Below are 23,746 nucleotides of genomic sequence, written 5' to 3'. Positions count from 1 at the left end.
TGAAAGCAAGTTAAGACGCAAAATTCCCATTATGTCACAACAATGCACTTACTATTGGGATAATAAGGATAGTGGGGTGCCTGCTGCTCGCTAAAACCTTTTGCAGTTCACTGCAAGAGCATGCTGACTAGGGACAGCTAGGTAACAGGCAACACAGAGGGACGTTATTTTTATGTGTTAATGAATCGCAATACTTTTTACTCAGCTGGAGTTGACAGAAATGAACAGTTAACATTTATTCCCATTTCTCTAGATTTTTTTCCTTTTTTGCTATTCCAGGGTGTAATCCAGAACAAAGAAAAAAAAAGTCGGAAAAAACCCTGCGTGCAGCCTTATGGCAGGACTTTCCAAGCCACAGATGCTGCCTCTGTGGTTGGCTGACCTATCCAAAATAAAACTCAACAGCAGGGAGCGGTGGAGTAGTTCAGGGGGTAGCAGAGGTCATGCGAATGTGATCCCCACCTCCCGAACGCTGTTTCTCCTTATGCTGCCTCCCCCTGCTCCTTTTGGGAGGGATGGAATTGTGGACTTATTTTTTATTTTTAATTTTCAGCCTGTCTTTCCTATCCACTTGCCAAGTGGGATTGTTGAAAGTCACTCCTGTTGCAGCCACTTTCCCAGGAGAGAAAAAATAAGGTGAACTTTCATCCTGATGGCTTACAGTTGAAAAGGCAGCTTAGCAGCTTGGATGATGAGCCACTTTGGCTGCTCCAAGACAGAGTTGGTGCTGTGGGAGCTCAGAGGCCACTGCATCACCTCCCTGTGGCTGCAGGGACAGGAGTCAGCCTGGCCTAAGCAAAGCTGTCGGCTGCAGAGACTGAAACATCTCCCTCAGGGAAAGAGAGCACAAGAGCCTTGAAAAGAGGAGCCTCGAAGGCTGCCGACCCCTGTGCAGAGATGCATGGTACTGCCTTATTCCCACAAGGCCATTAGCAGTGAACAAACATCAAAATAAAAGGAAAGAAAGTGGAAAAAGGAAAGAAAGCAACTGCCCTCATTTTAATAATTTTGGACATCAGAATGAATTCATACCGTATACTTTTACTTCTTTTTTTTTCATGAGCAGCACAGCATATGTCCTGGCTCAGCTGGCAGTATGACTTCTGCAAGCCTGCAGGAGGACCCATACCACCACTCTTGAGAACACCTACAAACCCTGCTGCACATCAGTCTGTGGGCTGAAGGAAAGCCCAACTGGGCAGAGGACACGTAAGAGGCACGGACCTTTTTTACAGCCAGCACATGCATTTCTGTTCAGGTGTGGGCTTTGTTTTCGTAATGCTAATGATCAAATAATGAAACCAACCACCTGTTGCTTCTCATCAGGGCTATTTCTGAAGCATTATGTTTGCCAAGAAAATCAACCAAGTCTAAAAATCACACCTTCCTCTGGGCAGATATCCACTGAAGTGGATAACAGGACTGTACCTGGATGTTTGATGCTGCTGGCAAGCAAGGTTTTCATGGCAAGTATTTGACTTACCCTACGTACTATGCAAGAGTGAGCTAAAAGACCTGCTACCACTTACCAAACCTCTTGTAGCCAAAGGACTGCACCTCTTCCTCCTCTGCAAAATCGTCTGGAGAAAGAAAGAAAGACACAGCAACAGATTATTACTACTACCACTGGAAAAAGATGGGAAGAAGTTTTTACAGAAGCATGATCATAAATTAATGGACTTGAATGTTTAATCGATTTGTAAGGCATGTTACTGATCTTCCCCTCCATATCCCACTTCTGTCCCTGAGAAGAAATGTCAGTTCAGAGCCCTTCCTCCAACCAGTATCCCCAGCAGAAATCCAGACTAGGAGGGCTTTATCACCTGGCAGCTATCCTGAGGTCTATTTGGCCACCTAAGCACATACAAGAGCAGACAGGTCCCTCATCATGATGACAACTACAATTGTCACTGGTGCGCCACCGAGGCAGGCTTGCCCAGCTCACGGTACTCGCTCCAGCCCACTGGCTGGCGCCATCCAGGCAGTCGGGCTCAGGTTATACATGCACCAGCTGGGCCACTTGCACAAAAGTGCTACACAGAGCTATGCCGAGTAATGAGAGAGGGGTCACAGGGGACAGCTGGCTGTCCATCCAGCACCTCCCATGGGCCCTAGCTTGGCCTGGAGAAGCACGATCCAATAAAAAATAGGAAACAGACCTGATAAACCGATGAGAAAAACAAAAACCATTTAAGGCCTTTTGTTCGCATCTTCACCAGCTAGCAAGTAGTAAAATGCTAATAACCACAATTTTATTTTGTCAGAAGCTTAATTTCTGTCCACTTCCTTCCAGCAGCAAAGGAAAAGGCTGGCATCAGCAGAAGAAATACACCCACGGCTTCTTTAAAAAAAAATTATATGTTTGTGTTTGCGTGTTCAGCTTCCTACCAACGCAACCCTTCTTTCTGCTGAGTCAGGAAGGCAAGAGCCTTGCCTAAGCACCTTTGCACCAGGCGACTGACTGCCTGGGAGGGCAGCACAGCCCAGGCTGCCCATCTCCCACTTCCCTATTTCCCAGGGGAGCAAAGCAGACCATTCCCCCTCCCACAAGCACGACTTCATGTTGGGGGAAGCCTCCACAGAGCTCTCTTTAAGCAGTACCTAGGACACAGCTTCCCAAGCGGTGACCGGTGGTTCGCAGCCCACCGCTGCGCTGGGGAACCACATCGCCTTTGCTGTGCCCCCGAGCAGAGGCGCACGGGCAAGCCTGGCTCCACGCTGCGAAAACCGCTGCGAGGACTGACGGCAACCCCTGCTCTCCAGAACCCAAGTACTCCTGGGCGTTGGTTTGCATCGCAGTGGTGGGGCGGCAGGCTTGGCACCCCAGGGAGCTTCAGCAGCTGCTTGCCACCTCTTGCCACCCTTCCAGCACGGGACACTGAGGAAGCTGACTCACTTGCAACCTCTCCACCCAGACCTTTCCCTGACATGAGGGGAGAAGGAAACAGAAGTTTAAAGGCCAGTCAAGGGATTCACCAGAAGGGAGCATTTAATGAGCGGTGGTGGAAAAGCAAGCTCAAAGCAGATAAAAAGATGTGATGGAGTGAGAGGTCTGTGCTTGGTTAGACCCTTGTTGTCCACAGACTTACTGCACAGGAACAGGCTGCTCTGCTAACTGGTGCTGCAGCTAACTTGGGCCACAACAGAGCCTTGGGAGAATGAATTCAAAGGTGAAGGAAAGATACAGTCTGCATCCAGACCCAACAAAGCCTAAATCATTTGAGTGTATGTCCAGCAAGAAATCTGACCTACACCTCTTCTGACCTGCAATGTGCCATGCACAGAAGTCTGAGGGAGTCATGGCCTGAAGCAGCAAAGGAATACACTAAACACATCATTTTGCAGAATGTCACCCTTTACTCTGACAGCACTTTTGACAGAACAGCTCAAAACTCTTATTCTTCACCAGGTAACACATTTTGCTCACTGCCAGTGGCGCTTCTGTCCATATCTTAAGCTAGATCTCCTGCTCAGATGTGCATTTAAGAAATGGAAGAACCAGAAGGCACTCCTTAGGCAAAACAAACACATCCCGGTTTTGAAGGCAGAAAGAAATCTCTAAAAAACCCAAACCCAACAAACCCTCACAATTGTGCCAAATGTTATCTGAAGACAAGGGCACCCAACAAAACATGATAAATACTAATAAACCACGTGCAGTCAACAACCAAGCTTCTTATCCCAGCAGTGAACTATTCAGGAAAAATCTTCCCCTTTTGCACAAAAGATAAAACGCTGCACAAAAGAAAGGTATCAGCTCCAGAGCCCTTAGCTTCCTGCCCTCCGCAGCTATCAGGGCTGCAATACAATTGCCTCTTTGTTTCTCAGGAGCGTAACCTGACTTAGGCAATCCCTATCTGGCATATGCAGCCAGGCCGTGTCTAAATCCTGTGCCTTCACCCTGCACCACATCTTCAAGATCTTCTTCCTGGGCTGCCGGCCTCTTCCCTAGTTGGTTGTTTTTCCATGCTTAACCCAATGACATGGCCCACTGGCCACACATTTATAATCATATTTTTGTTTCTTTGGACTTTTCTATATTTGCAGCGTGTGTATATATATAGATATATGCTTTATATACATATATTATACATAATATATATTTATATCCACACTTACATACTTTATATATATATACACCTTTTAATATTTGCAACACTGCACGATGTGCTTGCTAGGGATGATTTTTTTAAAAAAAAGCTTTGAATACTTTAGAATTATTCATTAATCTCCTCATTTTGAAGAATACTTATGGCATTTGAAACAAACAAGTGGAGATGGGCAAGGACAGTTTTGTCAACTGGTGACCTGGCTCACCTGCTCACTAAAATCTGAAACATCAGCTAAAACTTTATTTAATCCCTGTGAGTTGATCTAGCAACAAGCAGCAACATATTTTAGGGGAAGTCTATTAAAATTATTTAACAGACTAACCTTAGCAGTCTTTTGGTTACAACTGCCACCAGGAAATTTGCTCAAATCATGTCTAAATATAATATTTTACAATATTAACTGTAATGTAAGTTATGCTTAATGCTTAAGCATTAAGTTATCCTTAATGCTTAAGGAAAATAAATATGGAAGGAAGAAATGAATAAAACAAGATTAAGCTAAATGTTCAGAAGTGAATAACACTGGGTCCTTAGGGAAAAAAATATTAGGATGGGTTGAAAGACCTACTGCAAAAGGAATCTGTGTTTGAAATATTAAAAATGAAGTTGACAAACAAGCCTATAAACTTAAGTCCCAAGGTAAGGCGATGTGCCCCAGCCTGCTCTTTCAGGCAGTATTGCGCTCACCGAAGGTGGCAGAAACTTGGCCCTCAGCTCCTTGTTCCAGTGCTGAAAATATTGACATTTTGTCACAAGTTTTACAAAAATCTCAAAGCTTCATGGTATCTTTGAATCAGGAAAATACAAGATAATGCAATTTTTCATTGAAAAGGGAACAGCTTTTCTAGAGAAAACTATTAAATTGTGATCTGTGATGAATTACAGAGGTTAAGAAAATACACACCGAGTAGGAAAGCAAATAGTAAGAAAATCTCCAGCATGTTTTTATGCCTTATGCTTTTACAGGCAGTATCTACCAGAAATCAGAGTGGAAGACATTAATGAGTTTTGAGCACTGGTGGCTGATATTACAAAAGGAAATTTTGCATTTTTACGTCAGCAGTGACCACACACTTGAATGGGGCTGCAACTGGTGTAAGAAGGTTTTGTTGACATCGTGAAAGCCATACGTTGGAAATATTTTTATTTAGTTTAAATCCAGCCTTTCTCACTTACAAAGAGGGCTGGAATGAATGCAATATTTCCATTACATACATACATGATTATATAGGCAAGGCTTACTTTCCTGGGCAAAAATTACAAGGGGCAGACTCCTTGAAGCAGACAATAAAGCAGAACCTGTTGTTATGTGCCAGACGGATGAATTAACTCCTTAGCGCTGGAAAACCCAGCCATAATCTGTTTGCAAACTGTTCTACCGAGCTCTCAGCTGTGAGCCAAAAGATAAGGAATCCAGAATAAGAAAGATGAAGAAACACGAAGAGCTGGTTAAAATGTGATTTCTTATTCCACTGACTTCTATTGAGCTCTGGCAGAAGGCAGGACCATAAAAAAGGTGAACTTTGGGCAGAACAGAAACACATGTGAGCAACAAATTGTATTTAACCGCGTAGGGGAAGGACCACCAGAGATCAACTGTTTCATCAGGTTTACAAGAGTCTCCTTGGAGGCTACAGCAGATTGTCACGTGGAGCTTGCGGCAAAACGGTAAAAATTAGTGGCTCGCTGTAGCAAAGCAGCAATACATCAAATATTTTAGGGAGTCAGTACAAAGCAGAGCTCTAGTCCAAAAACAAAGCTTTGAGATATTTTGGCAACATCCACACCTCACCAAAAAGCAATGCCAAATTCTGCCTGCCCTCCAGTTATAAATTATTACTGCAACACCTCTAATAAATACAGTTGTAGAGTTAAATAAGTTACAGTACAATGCTTCAAGGGATTGGAAATTATAAAAAGGCAGTTCAGCTGGGTATTAACACAGTGAACAGAGGGAATTCATTTAATCTAAAACAAATTAGACTCTCATTTGATTAATTTGCTAGAGGCAAAGCAAAAATCTGTGGAGTAGAACTGTGTAATTTCTAGTTCTTGTTCTTAAATCTTAAATAAATTAATCATGGACCACTTATGAGTCACTCTGAGGTCAAGCAAGAAAGAGCTGGCCTGGAGCCAAAAGAGATGCCAAATCTGCCCCAGGGCTACACAGGGCCTACAACCACTGCACCACTCGGTACCTTCTCTGGAACAGCACCAGCTTTGAGGAGCCTTCGGTGCATGGTGATTTTAGGGAAATTGTTTCCATTTTATCCCCTTCCTTTTGTGGGTGTCATTGTTGGCATACGGAAGGTGTTACAGAAAGCTCCTAATGTCCATGTCCAGCTGTCACCTTTTAACAGTACACCCCGCTCAGCCGTTCAAACATAATTAACTAATGAAGCAAACTAGAACTCAGCATCATTAGAGATGCCGGGTCATACGGTGGCTGCAAGCACGTGGTATCCAATCATTTCTAGAACTTTTGTGTGCAGTAAACATGGGTTTAAAGTCCTTGTTTAAAGACTTTGTTTGAAGTCTTGAATTAAGAAAAGACACCAATATTCTACACTGCATTTCAAAATCTGGGGAAATCTATTTCAGGAGAGAATGAGGCATCCGGGCTGAAAATTGTCATGCTGAGTTTCAGCTCAGATTTTAGAAGTTCCTCTATAATCCTCCTGAAAACTCAATTTACAGTACATTAGAACTTACCCCTAAGTACCACACTGGGAACTCAGAACTGTAAGATTAATTTGTAGTAACAATGACATACAGTGTAAGAGTTTCCTTTAAAACAAATCACTCTCTCAAAAAGCACTAATAGTTAGGGCCCTGCCTTTCCCACTGACTGAATGGGAACTACGTATTTATATCCCAGTGCAACTCTGTAAAATTCATTTTAATATTATCAAGGACAAATTTTTACTTGTACCATTTGGAAAGAAGCTGTGGCCATTAGTTGAAAAATTATGATATTACTCTCTTTAACCCATAAACCTGCATGGATGCAGAACCCCACTCAGAACAATGTAGCAGGCACACCTCCTTCATGAGGGACTGCTTGCAGCATCAAAAAGCTACTTCTGCCCACTCTCTCCCTCAGCCCTCTCACAGAAAGGCAAAACTTGTCCACTTGTGAGGTTTCTGTAATATTAACGACTGTTCAGGCAGATGAGAACAGTGAACACCAGTATCTTTCTCATATCGCATTTCAAAAGCTTTTTGAGCAGCCACCAGATTTACATGCATTTCTGGTCACTGTTAACGGTCTACATTCAAATTGCTGACCTAGAGGTGAAACCGAGCCAGCAGAAGCACAGCAAGCAGCTGCGGACATCAGATGTTGATGACTTCATCATTCTAATTGGTTTCCGCAGCTTTTATTCTGGACAGTCTCCTGCTTGTGCTAATGGGCTCTCCTTCCCCTCTCTCTTCAAAAATACCTCATTTCACCCATCTTCTTCTTCTGCCTTTCTCCACTACTTTTTCCTTATAGCCCCTTTCCATATTCAAGTCTTTTTCTCTGCTTCTGTTTTGATAAGGCCTCCCTCATATAAAACTCTTCTCCATTGAGGAGGTCCCAAGCTGACATGTCACACTCACAATGTCACTGTTGCTGGCTCTGTGTGTTGTGCTCATGTTTTCCACCCAGTCCTTTGTCTGACTTGTCATGAAGTAATCTCCTTCGGACAGGGGTTACACGAATTCTGCATTTGTAGAGTACCTGGTCTTTAGGGGAGCCATGGCAGAGGTTCAGCTGAGGCAGTCCTAGAAGACAGCCCACCTGCCCATATCCCAAAGCGTCCTTTGGGATGTCGTTTGAGCCTGGATTATGGCAATGAGACTGAAGCTTTTCCCCACCTCTGTCCTTCAGGCTGCTGGTCTGGGAATTTATCTGCTTTCAGTATCTCAAGAAAGCAAGAGGCAAGGTTCCAGACCAGAGATTCTCTCTTGACACATAACTGAAGACTCTCATCACCTAACACATGCATAAGACAAACAAAACCAAGAATCATGACAAATGGGTGCATTTTAATATTCTGGTCTCAATCTACTCCCCCACTGCTATGCCCGAAAAATGTGAGAGCCCACATTAAGAATGTGAAGAGAAGAAAGAAGATAAAGAAATCCAGCAGTGTAAGAGCAATGATCTAGCTTTGCTTTTTAGGCACGAAATGAAGACAGCAAATAGAGGTGTTTCCTGAACAAAACTTGTTAGCCAGTAAGTGCCACAGAGCATTGCTACGGTACTAGGGTCAGGATCAGCTGCATGGTGCAGAGGGTTGACCTCAGAAGTTAAAAGTTTAAATCATATCGTGTTTCAGTTGTAATGATTTAAGAGCAAACATATTTCAGTTGTAATGATTTAAGAGCAAACAGATCTGTTCTCATTAGTGCACTGAAAAATTGTGCCTCCCTGTCTGTATGTCAGAGGAGGCAATTAACAGCAGCATTAAAATGGCATACACATTCCTAACAATACACGTCTCTTATTACATCCCATAACTCATTCACTTTGTTCCCCAGCGACGTCCCAGTCTTCACCTCAAATTTATGCACCGAAAGGGACTGTGGTTTTAGGTGGAAGCAGTCAAACTCTGAAGCCAATTCATCTTGGGTTGCTCCCTCAGTCATACAGACCACACTCACATTATGAGGAGGATCAGGTTCACTTCCAGTGCTTGGTAAAAAGTGTCTTTATTTTGCTTTCCCAGAGGGAGGGCTGGAAGGAGAGAATCACTGTTCTGACACACAGAACCTCAGAATAAGGAATGTTTTGTGAAGCTGAAGATAACTGGGCACGCATCCTTCGCAGCACTGAACTGCTTTCATTCTTGACATTTCTTCCAGCTCTCTTTCTTTATTTTACTCTGGTTTTCCTCTGCAAGGCCTGATCGGCTCGCTCTCTCTGTAAGATTAGCCTTCCCTCCTTATCCTAGCGGGCAAAGGTGTTTGAACCTCTGGACACAATGGTCTTTGAGTGCAGATCTAAGCAAACCGTTCAGCAGTTGTGACAAAAAAGAGCTCTGTTCTGCTCTCAGCTGTCGCGAAATCAGTCTAGAATAAATTCATGTAATCCAAAGTAGCAGGAGAAAGAGCTACAGGAGATTTTAAACAACTGCATTCTTCACAGGGACAGGTTCTCTGGTGCTATTCTTAGTCCAGCGTGGCTGAGAAAAGTAGAATATTGAAAGCGAAGATGAACAATTACAACTTGTTACTAAAAATACCTCTGGCTTAAATAGCTTATACGCTAATTCTGCTCAATATCCACTGCAGTTGTACAGTAATATTTCCACCTGTGCAATAACTGATTTCTCTTGTATTTTCACAGCTTCTAACACTCTGCTTTCCTCTATATTGTTAGTAAGAATATCCTTTGACACACGCTCGCATGATCATCTTTCTCATCCATATGTTTAAAATCCTCTGTGCTACCAAACAATTCAGGATACGTACTGACTGTATAGTAGCACGCTCAGGATTTGTTCTGCGTTGTATCACGAATTTATTATAACTGCTCATGCCTTTGAACTTCTGCGGTAGGGTCCTGTGACATGTCCAACACACACCACTCAGAGCTCCTGCATATGTTTCATGTTTATGTCACTATATTCATATAAGCTCTGTTATAACTGGACTAAGTAAAGGTTACTGGACCACTCCACTTCTAATCCTCGGCTTTCAGATGCTTTCTGGCCTCTGCAAAGTGCTCTGGACTGGATTTTTTTGAAATCTGCAGTTTGAAGCTTCTGTCCAGAAAAGACCCATTTACAGATGAGTGTCCATTTGATTTTGCGCACACAAAGATTAGAGAGAGAGATATACACTTTTCTTCAGTATTAGAAAATTGGCACATTTATTCCTTTATTCTTTAAAAATAGTAGTGGCATCAAAACAGTTAGAGGGAAAGACAAAACCTGTCAAGAAGGTAAACGTCATCTAAATAGATTATTTATTTTAAGACCTTTCAAAGAAGCCAAGCAGGAACAACTGAATTTGCATGCACACTCAGCTTTTGCAAATGGAGGCTTTACCTGCAGATTACATCAAAGGCTCCAAGTTCAAACCCAGAAGGGATGACTTTAGCAACACTGGCTGACACATCATTAAAGATCTGTTTAAGTGTGCAGTGTGTAAGGCAAACTGGAGGTAAACTAAACTGGTATATCCCGTAAAAACTCCACGTACTGTACGTACTGAAAACTGCACAAAGCACATAGAGCTTTCTTTGAGGCAAACTGATTGATGCTAAGAAAGCTGGGTGTTTGACCAGAGCATTCCTGAGGCAGCGCTGGCTTCACTGGTTTCGGTGGAACACAGCACAACCTGTCCCACCGTTTCACTCTGTGCATCTTTTCTATTACATGAGAGGAACTGCACAGGGGTATTCAGTCACATTCCAGTCCTCAAGCACAAGAAGACACCAGATGTTTCGTCCTCCAGCACAATCGCTACACAAGCAGTACATAGCAAGGTGCCTGTGACGGCAGAAAGGAAGAGGAGGGGAAAGAAGCAGCGGAGCTACCATGGGTATCGTAATTAAGATCTTCTCTGTCATCCTGGAGCAACAGTTCCAAAATGACCACCTTGGCATAGTCATTGCCCAATTTTGAGTATTAGCATTATCAAGTTGTTATCCAAACAAGACCCACATTTCACACACAAATACTTATCATCAACACTGCCATGATAGCAGTGGTTACAGATACACTTTAAAGTAATAATTACAAAATATATCACAGATATATAGGAAGAAGTTCTCAGTTTTAACAGCTCTTGTCCCTGTCTTAAATTAGAGCCAAGGCTTTTGAACATGTGGTGTTTGACTATGAGGAAGCTGTTTCCATTTGTTTCCCAGGCAACAAGTACTCCTTCATATCCCAATAACTAACTACAACTTAGAAGTATCACTTGATGAAGATACATCTGACCCTAAAGCAGTCAAATCCCCTTATAAATCACATGAATTATTACTAAAATGGATCACAAAGTTTGTGAGCTCAGTGTAGTTTGCTGGAAATAAAACTGCCAGCATATTAAACATAAACTTCAATTTGTTTTACTGATTTAAAACATAACACACTATGAATACCAGCAATGGAAAATATAATTTGTTCCTTACAGATATTTAGTGATGTAATTATTTAGATATTCCTCCGTTCTCCAGAGAGGGTAGATATACAGACAGCTGCAATCAACAGATCATTTTGTTGTTATTGAGAAAAATGTGTAACTACACCAAGTTCTACAGTCCTATAATTATCATTACCATCAAGTTTAAAGAGAAAATATGAAAAACCATGTCTGTATCCAGAAAAGGAAATCACAGAGTCAAAATTTGGTTTGGCTCTCTGACTTCCATAACACTGGCAATGGCACGTGATGTGATGATTTGTTTGAAGTTTCTCTTTTCTCTTTCCACCAGTACAGTCATTTAAGTGTTCTTCTTCGCATGCTTTATTACTGATTTCTGTAACTCTGTGGGGGAAAGAAATAAGATTGCTGTGATCACTCTTAAGGAAACTGAATGGTAAGGACTAGCAGCCAGGGTAAAGCATCTCCCTCTCGCTGGAGTGTGGGGCACCAACATGTGCTCCCAGCAGGAGTAACATCTTCCCTCCAAATGCCACTTCTGCGCTTTGCAAAGAAGAGTGATGGAAGCAGAATAGAAGAAGGAGATGCAAGTCACAGTATACAATATTGCTGTCCTCAGTCCTCTGCATCCAGTCTTTCCCCCCCACCCCCCAAACTGAGGCAGCCTCAACCCCGACAAAAATAGAGCATAAGGCTTTCAGTGATAACAGACATGGGTTTATATTATTGGATCCCTGTTGTTTCGGTTTGCTCCTGCCATTACTTCTATGCTGATAATGACAAGCTGATGACAAAACTTTTGGCACAAGTACCCTATAAATAAAGAACATTGTAAATACATTATTTTTAATATGTTGCATGGACCTGTAGAAACACCATGTCACAGTGCCAGAAGTAACTTAACATAGCGTGTGTGGGCTTGCAAAAATAAACCCCCCAAAATGCTTCTCCTCCCTTCAGGCAGCTACCCTGGCAAGTGAATAAATAATCACATCATTTGGTGTCCCAGACTCTGGAAACTAAGTGTAACTATCATGATGTTTACTGGCCTCCTGGCATCTGGAATCAAACTCTGCAATCCATGCACAGGCACAACACTGGTGCCCAAAAGCAATTTTCTTATCCGTACGTTTTTTTCCTTCCACACTTCAAGTTTATTTTCGCCTCTGAAGAAAAACTAGATACAGCTCTCACAAGCTTTCAACTACTTCCTAAACTTTCCATAACGTCCTTTGATGTTTTCATTGTAAGTATTCCCCAGTGTGTAAAGTCTCTGCCTTTTTCTGTAAGGCTATCAATTTTCATAAACAGAAGGCTTTCTTGCACACACCCCCAAAACATCTTTACTAGGTTAGAGTGTAGCAATTTGGCAATCTGCTTCTGTACTTGATTTTAAAAGTGTATTATCTAATACCTCCCAGTCACAACTTCGTAGGACGGAATCCACCGGCAGAAGTGGCATGTTTCACCCATTTAAAAAAAAAAAAAAAAAAAGGTGGGGGGGTAGGGGGTGTGTGTGCGGGGGGTGGAGAGAAAAAGGAAAAGAAACAAAGTTTCAGTTTTAACAGATGCAAAGCAAAGACCAAATATTTTCCAGTCGGTGGATGTTGAAGAGAAATATGCCAAATACATTTCACAAGCCGGTTAAGCCTCTACTGGCACCTAATCACTGCCAGATGTTTAGAACCAACACCAAGAACATCGCAAAACGCTGGCAAAAAATAAACACAGAAATCAGGGAGACATAAAAGTCTTCTCCTCGGGCCGCCGGGGAAGGGGGAGATAAAAGATTAAAAGTTGGGTGCCGGGACAAGACGCTGCGACGAGAGCACACACGCCGGGGGGACCCACGGCCGCCCGCTCCCGGGCCGGGGCTGACCAGCGGCAGCCGCGAGCCCAGAGCCCCGCGCGGGGCCGGGGCTGCCCCCGCCCGCACCGCGGCCGCGCCGAGACCCGCGCCCTGCCCCGCCGGCCCTGCCCGCACCCGCCGGCCCTGCCCGCATACCGCCCTGCCTGCGCCCTGCCCGAGCGCTGCCCTTGCCGCTGCCCGGCCACAGCGTGCCCTGCCTGCATCCTGCCCGCACCCTGCCCTGCCCGCATCCTACAGCTCCTGCCTGCACCCTGCCCGCCGTCTGCTCCCTGCCTGCACGCTCCTCCCGCAACCTGCCCGCTCACGCCCCGCCAGCACCCTGCCCTGCCGCTGCGCGGTGCCCGGTGCGCGGTGCCCGGTGCGCGGTGCCCGGTGCACGTGTGCGGGCGGCTGAGCGGGCGCCCCGCTCCCGTCCCTACCTTTCATCTTGGCGCCTGGGCGGGTCACATAGGACGGACGGGGCGCGGCGGGGGCTGCCGCCGGGCGCGGCGGGCGGGCGGGCGGGCGGCGCTCCCTGCCTACTACCGGGCCATGCCGGGGGCCGGGCGCGCCCCCGCCGCGGGCCCTGGTGCGCAGCCCCTGCCGCTGCCGCCGCCGCCGCTCGCCGTCGCTCCTCGGCCGCCGGCGGCACCGCGCTCTCGCCGCCAGCCCCGCGCGGCGCGGCCCGGCCCCGCGGAGCCGCGGCCCGGCCCCGCCTCCCTCCCTCCGCCCCGGGGAAGGGGCCGCGGCCGGGGCCGGGCGGCGGGGGCGGGCTCCGGGCCCCGCCGGCGGCTGGGCCCGGGGGCGTCGCACCCCGCCCCGCCGCGTCCCGCGGGGCTCCCGGGGTGCGGGGCCGCAGGCAGCGGGGTCTGCCCGTGGGGAGCGGCCCGGGGACAGGACCCGCAGGGCACCCACCGGTGACCGGGGGGCTTGCGTGGGATGCGGCGTTGCCAGGCGGGAGAACGGCCTTCCCTGCCCTCCCCAGGCGGGTGGCAGGCCGGTGTGCCCCCCACCGCGCCCCCCGAGGGCTCCCGACGCGGCGGGTGCGTGTCCCCGGCGGGGAGCGGCTGCGGGACCCGCGGGGTTGGCCCTGGCGCTGGGCGAGGCGCCGCCAGCGGGGCGGGTGGGCGCCCTGGGATCGCGCGCGGTGCACGCGCTGAAGAATGCGTGTAAATATTTGTGGGTTTGGGGATATACAGGCCAGGCCTCTTCTACTTCTCTAGTTCTGGATGTTGCCAGCAATAATGGATCGTCTCCAGGCTCCCGTTTTCATGAACGGCACCGTTTGATTTTCTGCAGACCTGCCCGTTTTTAGCAACGGGAAGACGGTGACGAGCATTTATGATCCAGCTTCGGCTGTGACCACTGGTGCTGAGGCAGCAGAGCCAGCGCGATGTACGCCGCTTCGTCTGGGGCGGAACAACGTAACAGAGGCACCAGCGAGCCTTGCCCATTGCAGAGGGGGGATGCACACGGTTTTGCCTTGGCATTTAGGGGTGTCGTGGTGTGTTGGGTGTGGGGATGCCCCAAGAAGTGATTATACTACATGGTCTTTTCGGGAGGCCTGTGGCTCCAAGAAGGACTGGAGCATACCGGAAAGGTCACGGCACGGTATCACAGCAGCATTAGTTTAACACCAGGTCAAAAAGCGCTGGAAACCTTCTCAGGTACAATCTTGCCCGAGCAGGGAATGGAGGATTAAGTCCTCGAAAAGTAATCATTGTAGAGCAAAAATTAAATAACAGATTTAGAAATCTGAATTCCTTCAGTGGGTCTGATGAGTTGACACTTACTTGAGCGTGTTTTGCTGACTTGGAGGCAGGACCTTCAGCTTGGGGTTGTCGAAGGTGCTTGAATACCAGCTGCAGTAGCCATTTGCTGCTTTAAAGCAGGGCTCAGATATCAAAGAGACTTGACTCAGCTTTTAGTTTGTGCTCTGGTAGTTGTCTGGAATATCTATTTTTGGTACAAGTCGCGAGTAAAACATTTAAATCTGAATACAGTCATCAGAAAATTATGGATGTCCTTAGCGTTGTGTTGGATTAGGACAACAGTTCTTGCGGTGTTTGTATCACCGATTAATGCTTGCTCAGTTGTGTGATTGATTTTGGATCCTAAATTAACTTACAATTTTTGTTTCGAAGAATCAAACTAAAGACTATCTAGACTGATCCAAAGCCCATGAATATGTTTCTAAGAAGAAATCTTAATCCTAATCTTAGTCCTCCTAGCTAGATAAACCACTGAATAGGTACATGCTTGGAGTGCAACACAGTACACAGTACAGGGTACAGTATGTAACTAGCATTGCCCAGTCCTGAGCCTTCACAAGCCTGAACTTTTTATACACCGTTTAATACTTTTCAAGTTTCTTTTAAAGCTACAGTGAAATTTGCCAAACATAATTACACCGTCTCTCTGGTTAAAACCACTGATTTCAGAAAAAAAGTTTCAAGCATATTTTCGTATTCTTTTATTTTCAGGAAACTTTAGACTGTGTTCTAGGGAAATCCAATTTCACAAAAATACTTCATTTTAGGGACTTTTTTGTTACTCTAGTTCAGCACGTAATTTATGAGGCCTGTTTTTTCTTCCAATAATAACAATAACATAACAACAGTTTACTACCACAATGGACTGCCTGTCACAGAGATCCCACGTTGCAGCCAGATCCAAACTCGGAGAAGGGCTAGGGGATGTAAACAGATCATCCTTGTTTAGAAGTGTTTACGTATAGGCTTAATACGGCTTGTTTATATAGAACTATTACAATTATTTCATCAAATGCTGAAATAAGGTACCCAAGTGAGTGCTTTGCAGTTGCTGTGGCACAGTGTGACTTTAAGCACTTCCTAACCACGTGTGTACTGCTCGTTTTTTCCTTGCTACAGTCTTCATTGTGTATCAAGGAAGCTCATTTATAACCATTCACACTCACTTTCACTCTGCGAGCTGTGTTGCTGAAGTGATCTAAAACCAGAGGTAATGTGCTCAGTTCCTGTTCACTTTGATTCAACTTCACAACAGACTGTTACACACCCCTGGCTCTTTCCCACAGCCTGACCTACAAATTTTTTTCAGCATTGCTCCTCTCTTCTCCAACCACAAACTGGCTATTTGGCAAGTCTTGGAGATGCTGGAAGCCTTGGTCCATACATGTGGAGGTGCGTATGGCATTCTTTTTTGATTGGAAGCCTTCTCATTGTCCAAGCCCAAATGCAATACAAAGGGAAATAATTAAATAAAATATCTGAAAAATAATTGCATGCATCATTGAGGAAAACTGCATGTGACTCGGGAACCATATGTGGAAGATCATTTGTCTGAAGTAAGTACCATTTGGGTTCAATACAAAATGTGCATTTGAAAAGTAAGAGCTGAGTATTATAACATATTTTAATGATAAATCTTTTTCTCCACAACAGTTTCATACTATTGTTAATGACCATTTTGGACCTGTGCCCAGAGTGAAGACATTATCCTTGGATCTGGGTAATGAGTTTGTAAATGATCCTGAACAAATGGTGAAGTTATTTACTAATAATTTTGTTAAATCTGCAGATGAGCCTTTTCTTAAGCTGGGTAACTAGCATCATAATTTGAAAGTATTTAGTTATCTAGACTTCTCTCTGACAAGTGAGGTTGGGTGATTTTTTTTCTTTCCTATTTTTTGATTAACTGGGAAACTGAAGAGATTCTGAAAGCAGCAAAACACCTGGCTATCTTTTCAGTATGCCAGAATTGCTCAGAGATACAGGCTTGTTCTAAGTATGTTTTGAGTGTTGATCATGCAAAGGCCCATGCACAAGCTCTCTTGTCTTTCAATTGCTGTGACCTTTTCTTTTAGAAACTTCATTTCTTGGAAGGAAGACACAAGATGACTCTAGAATAGGCTGGACAGTCACATTGTCCTAAACTTAAAGAGAAGCAAAATGGTGAAATGCAATTAAAAGTACAGCTATTATGATTATCTACAGATTATATTTAGGGACCACTGTTTCATGTTTTTTATATTTGATGAAACACATCATTATGGGTTTTATTCATAATTTGAATTAAGATTATTTCTTGTTCAGAAAGTTTGGGAAATTTTATTTATAGACCAATTTCCTTGCACAGTATTTTGTCAAAATTGCCTAAAACAATTGTAGCTGTTGTGTCAACTGAGTATGAAATATTTTACTTTTGTGCTCCAAAATTTCACATAATGCAAAGTAATTCCGTCACTGTTAGAGTGCTTAAATGTTGAAGACAGCAAAACCAAGACCAAATAATTAGTGCCAGATTTTATTAGGATGTTTGCAGAAGTAGATTATTATATATTAGTAATAACATTTTGTTTGTTCATAGTGTGTTTCTTTCAACACACAGAGTGAAATAATTCTGATTTCCTCAGAAGTAGTTTCTTATTGCCTGAGGTCTAACCAGACCAGGTCTTCGGCTGGAGTATGTCAAAACAATACTGGCCACAGGGTTTGGTTTATGTTGGTGGAAGGAGGTAAAGATCTTGCCATGTTTTGAGACTGTCCAAATGCCAATGACATGCAGCTTCGAGTTATCTTCAGTGGGAGCCAACAGGCACGAACCCAGAATTGGGCTCTTTCAGCCCGGAGGAGCAGCCTTCTGCTGTTGTTGCATGTCACACTTTTCAGCTGGGGTTCAGGGATGGCTGGATGTGTTCTGCTGCTCTTCAGCTGTGTAACTTCTCACAGAGGTAAGGAGATGCAGAGAGGTATCTCTCTAAGGCCATCTGGCACTAGAGGGAGTGGAAGCTGGTGTAATATACTTACAGGCACCGACACAGCTTGGTTCAACTGCATCCCCTCCCCACATTTGCCATTTGTGTCAATATAGGTCCACACGGCAAGTCCAAATGCATCATATTTGGTCTTCCTGACCTCTTGCCTTGTAGTGCACACCTCAGAGTCAAACAGGAGAAGTGAATATGGCTTGTATAGTGCTTGGCCACAGGAGAGGAGCACAGCAAGAAAAGCAAATAAAAAAGACGGTGATTTCTCCCTACATTAAGTTAACATTATTGCAATATATTTTGGCTCTTCAGCTTGTGAGTTACACCCACCAGGACTCCCTGATGCTTCAACAAGTGGGTGTAAGTAGGTCTGGGGGAATATTAAATTACAACTCTTCAACTCTGTATTTGGCTCAAAAAGTACAGAAAAAAAACTTTGTAAATGAGGGAACATCATGATTGCAATTGTAAAGTATTTTTGCTCACTATATATAACAAATCTGTAATTTATGTAAATTACTGTTTATGGAGAAAGTTGAACATTTGAAGTTTTGCTTGTTTGGGCACAATGGCAATAAAAGATAGCCACTCTAATAAATATTTTGAGTTGTATGTACCAGGTTTATATTGGTCTTGCTTTTTAGAGTAAATGGACCTCAAAAGGAACAAATGAACCAAAAAATAGGTAGTGATAAATAGTCCCTTCTATACCGCTTGTGAGATCACATTGTCAACAGTTGGTTTTGATGCAGTATTTCTATCTTCTTTCAGGTGGATTACAGGGCATCAGATATTCACTGAAAATATTAATGAAAGCTTTGGAGAGATCCCACGTCTTTTTCATTTTGTCAGACTTCATAAATACCACATACAAATAATTGTTGTCAAAGAACATTACTAAGGCTGTGAAATCAAGCACTCACAAGCTAGGAAATGCCAGGAGAACGATTTCCCATGGGTCCTTAACTGACCTGAGCATGTTTGGAATTACTGACAAGACATATTCATTCCTACTGATAAAAAGTATTGATATGGATGTTAGTTTATAGCAGTGTATCAATTTTTCTCCAGTATTCGGTACAGAGAAGGGACTGAACTCATTTAGTGAGCACCCATTCAATATTTTATCTTCTCTTCTTTGTTCCTCTAGGTCCCATTCACTGCAACATGCATGCTCTGCTCTGAAGATAAAATTATTGATTTCTTCTATGTCTGTTGTCAGGGTAGCATTTATATATTTCATAAATGTTAATTAACCTTTGCAAGCAATAAGGAATATTATTACCTCCATTTTATAGGCTGGAGCCACAGTAATTAAAAGTTATCCTCTCATAAGAAGTGGATCACTTGAAGTGCTATGATTTCTGAGGGTACCCAGCATTACAGTCAATGTTTACACTGTACACCCAACGACACCTTCCACTTCCCACTTTGCAAGCCTGGCTAAAAGTCCTAGTCACAGCCACACAAGACTCGGCTGCACATGATGCTGCCTCTGCCCTTCCTCTCCCTGCTTTCCATGCGTATGAAGCCTGCAAGGAGCAATGCTGGCATACTCTGAGCCAAATCCCGCATGTGGATGATTGAGATAGCAGGACATCAGGTGTGCTGCTGATAGCATAAACCCAGCAATACAGCTACGATGATGCACAGTATTTTAAACACTTGAAGGCTTTGAAGTCTAGATCCCATTGACTTCCATGGCAGGGGTGAGTACTCAGCCCTTTTGCAAATGATACTGTAGGGTTCCTGTCAGGACTGTCGAGAAACACATGGGTAGAGATAAGCTAGGATGAGCTGGATGTTGGCGAGTTTTGGGGTGGGTTAAGTTAGCCAGTGGCAGCTCAGCCCCCACCCGCTTGCTCACTGACTTTCCCCTAGATGGATGGGGGAGAGAACTGGGAGGGCAAAAGTGAGAAAAACTCATGGCTCCAGATGAAGGCAGTTTAATAAGCAAATGGGGGGCGGGGGGTGTGGAAGAAAAATAAAAACCCAAGTGATGCAAAGGCGATCATTCATCACCTCCCACCAGCAGACTGATGCCCAGCCAGTCTCTGAGCAGCAGCTACTTTGGAAAAAAAAAACAACCAACGTTCCTGTTTTATTGCTGAGCATGATGTATATAGTGTAGAATATCTCTGGTCAGTTTGGGTCAGCTGCCCCCTCTCAGTCTCTTGCCCATTCCCAGCCTACTCACTGGGGCACCAGAGTTAGAAACAGAGAATGCCTTGATGATGTGCAAGCTCTGCTCAGCAACAGCAAAAATGTTGATGTGTTACCAACACTGTTTTGGTCACAAATCTAAACTACAGCCCTGTATAGGCAGCTGTGAAGCAGATGATCTCCACCCCAGCCAGAGCCAGTGCGGTCGCTCACATCGCATAGGCACTGCCTGGCAGAGTCAGAGCCTTCTCTAGCACTGAAACCACCAGCTTTGAAAATAAGGATTTCTTTTTCTCCCCTGCCTCTTCTCTGACCTTTATGACAAGCGAGGCAGAACTCTTAAAAGACTTAAGGTTTTCTTCACTATACAAATCTGTGGTTGACATCTTGCTTCTGCGCTCTGCAGATTTCCACTGGGAAAGGGAAAAGGCCATTCCAGGTGCAAATCTACCCATCACATTTCAGGACTGTGCTCCAAAGCCTGGGAAATGAGAGATTTTAAAAGGAAAAGCCTGCAAGTTTTTGACATAGACAACAATATATACATTTTCCCCTAGGTTCTTTCTTGGAAAATTTTCCAAAAAAATTATCAAAAGAAGTCCAAACAAAATCAGCCAGAGGCATTCAGCCAGCAGAAGAAATTACAGCTAGGATGACTGAACTTTGGCAAAGCTAAAAGGTCCTTATAATGGAAAATATTGGGTAACTTTAGCAAAAGGCCAAAACCAGTTGAGGAATGAAGAAAGAATGACCATGGTGGCCAGTGATTTTAATCTTCCATCTATCATGCAACCCTGTAAAGAGAAGATACAACCCAAAATGTGTCTAGAGATATCTATGGAGAGGACACAAGGGAACAAGTTGATTTTGACCTTTCTTTTGTTACTCCAGGATGTCAGGTCTTCTAAAATCCCTACAAAGCTTTCTTCATGAGTAGAAAAGTCAGTTTTCTCTATTTGAGAAATTTATGACAAATGAGATACGTGCACCTGCATCTTCCTGAGGTTCATGTAAAATTACTTACAAGCCTACCTGAGCAATGAGTTACAGCCTTCAGCTGGTGCCTCCAGCCATTCAGACCTCCCCAGGCAGAATATAGACCACCCTTTCCTCTGCTTGGAAAATGACTGCTCAGCATGCAGCTGGCTTGCAGAGTCTTGTGTAAGGAGTATTCCAGGCATTTCAGTATAAAGTTCAGCAAACAAGCACTGTTCCTAGCCCATTTCAATGCAGGTGCTACAGTGGACTGTTTGGATTTTAAAAAAACTCCCTCATGCTCTGGCAATAACACATCTGCTGCTGCTAACAGAGCCCGGAGAGGCCGCCAGCTCTGTGCCTCCCAGAGAGGCAAAAGCAGAGACCAAGAGCAAAGTGCTGCATTACTCACTGGCTCTGTTGTTACTGCAGGGACAATTGGGATGGAGAGGGAAGAATTCAGCTACACAGGTATAAAACAACACTTTGAAGTGCAGAGTTTTCATGCTGTCATTTATAATATTGTTTTCTTCATAGAAAGACACCAGGTATGCTTGTTGACAGAACAATTTTTGGTCAAAACCTGTCAAAATTAGCAGAACAAGTATATGAACACCAGTTCATTCAAACTTTTCCCTTATGATCTGGAGATCTCTGGGGTTTCTTGGGCAATGGAGAACTGCAAGAGTAGGGTGGAGTGTGAAGCACAGAGCAGCAGCAGACACCAGGTTCAGCCCATGTGCTATATGCAATGCAAGCAAGAACCATTCCCCAGGGGAAGGAAAATAAGACAAGGCACCAGAGGCACCACCTGACTACTGTTTCTGGGGGCTGTTTATAGATTTAAGTATGGAAGGGTTTGTTTCTTCTGTTGCCATTTAATTTTCTGAGTTTAGGAGTGTTACTAGTTTTGCATTGCATTAGACTTTAGAAAGTATACTTTAAAATTGGTAACAGGCAGCTGGTCTGCTTGTAATGTTCTTTTTTCCCCCTTCAGATACTTGACTGTGTAATAAAGATCCATTTTTCTATTTATTACATGGATGTTGTCAAAGTACTTGCTAAGAAACAGGTATCCAAATGCATGCAGAAGTCTCAGAGAGCAAAAATCACTTGGATAGTGAAATTTGTAGAATCATTAGCTACATTCAGCAGTGGGTCCAGTTTGGAGATTACGAGGTGCTCCTGACTGGTGTTGTCTCCCTTGACCTTACCAGACAAGTCCTAAGGAGAACCTGCTGGAGATATGCCCAGGTTAGTGTGCGTTAGGTGTTAGGTGTTTGTGGCAATACAGCACGGATGCTTTGAGGCAGTTTGTCTTGGCCCAGCTCATAGAAGCAATAATATATGTTGTAGTAAAGGCAGGACGTGTGCGTGAATCTGGTAAGGAGCTGTACACTTTCTGTTTACCCCTGCAAACATCCCTCAACCCAGCCAAAGAGCTTAACTTTATGTCATTGTATTTTATTTTTACATATTGGCGGAATTTGTGTTTGCAGTTACAGAAAGGTGAAACCTGTGAGCCATTTTCATGTCCTGTTGGCCCAGATGCTACTTCCACAGAACTGAAACACAAATGCAAAATTTTGCTGGAGGTTGATGTAGCCCCTTGGTCTCACAGGAAAAGGGAGGGAAAAGTTTTGAGTCATTTAGCAATAACCACAGGGAAATATAGCCCCATCCACATTCGATTCCAGAGAATTTGAGGTTTGGATGATATAGAAGAGGAATTACTGGGGGGAAAGGACTTCCCAGGCCCTGCTGATAGAAGGACCTTCCAAAGTGCAGATGGATTTTATCGTTTCTGTAATTCTTCTAACTCTGCGTTTCTCATTTTATGAGTGTGAGCTGTCTCCGTTTCCCTGCCCCTTCCCGTTGGGCTCATTCATCTTTGTGTAACCCTGATTCAGCAGCAGCTCAGTGCCTCCTGGGATAAGGGTGAGAACTGGCTGCATTTGCTGGCTGCAGGAACAAACATTACCTTGCCTGAGAGGAATGGAGCTGCTGCCAGCAGAGTCAGCTAGCAGAGCCTTGGCCGTAGCTGCAGCCACCCCTCATTTCCCCCTCATGCAGGCACTGAGCTCCTTCTGACTAACGATGCTTTCTGGTAACTCTTTGTGATGCCTTGAACCTTTTCACAGCCTTGGAGTGAAGGAAAGGGACATGGAAATCCTCCATGTCTCCTCCATGCAACCTCCAATTTCGGAAAAAGTGTTCAATGTCTCCCAGAAGAAGTGACAACTGTGATGAATTGATGGATGGCCAAGCTCTAAACATGTACAAGCATTTGGAGAGCAGTACTTACCTGTCTTGATAAATGTCCCAAGTAACAGCGGGACCCTAATGCCAGTCTTTTTACCTGCTCATCTTGCGTGTTCATCTGGGCTTGCCCATGTACCCACTTCCTTAACACCTAAAAAAAAAGGAAATAATTACCATAAAGCCCCATTTTTCTGTTTATTCAAAATAAATTATCTTGATGTAGTGTTTGAGGTATTAATTTGGGTGAGGAGAGTTATGCATTTAGAAACATGGCAGAGCAATAATATAATCTTGGTCCTACTGAAGTCAGCAACAGCCCAATTTCCACTGATTGCAATGCACTTGCTATGCATACCAGGTGCCTGCGAGGCACCATCGGAGCTAAACTAAATCACAAACATGAGCTTTCACACGCTATTTGGAAAAATATGGAGTCTGTAACCCTGTTTATGTCGCTCAGAATGGATTCCAGTCCCGATGCAACTTTAAATCCATGAAATATGAAAATCCTTTCTGCACTGATACACAGGTAAACAC

The 23,746-nt window shown here is 44.3% G+C and overlaps 1 protein-coding gene and 1 long non-coding RNA gene across 2 annotated transcripts in view; both read right to left on the bottom strand.

Annotated features, from left to right (window-relative positions):
• COLEC12 (collectin subfamily member 12) overlaps positions 1-13,709 on the bottom strand; it is a 101,963-nt gene extending 88,254 nt beyond the window's left edge. Inside the window, exons 1-2 of the mRNA XM_040587041.1 lie at positions 13,500-13,709; positions 1,530-1,580 (exon numbers count right to left, since the gene is read on the bottom strand). Coding sequence (XP_040442975.1) covers positions 1,530-1,580; positions 13,500-13,506 — 58 coding nt within the window. The 5' untranslated portion in view covers positions 13,507-13,709. The remainder of the gene's footprint in view (positions 1-1,529; positions 1,581-13,499) is intronic.
• On the bottom strand, positions 8,125-13,147 carry LOC121084939. The gene is made up of 2 exons (XR_005826906.1): positions 12,625-13,147; positions 8,125-11,594 (listed from the first exon to the last, which is right to left on the bottom strand). It is a non-coding gene; the product is annotated as an uncharacterized LOC121084939 (long non-coding RNA).
• Positions 13,710-23,746: the final 10,037 nt, after the last annotated feature.

Source organism: Falco naumanni, chromosome 3 (assembly GCF_017639655.2).
Source record: "Falco naumanni isolate bFalNau1 chromosome 3, bFalNau1.pat, whole genome shotgun sequence".
NCBI lineage: Eukaryota > Metazoa > Chordata > Aves > Falconiformes > Falconidae > Falco > Falco naumanni.
This window is presented reverse-complemented; position numbering and strand designations above follow the sequence as displayed.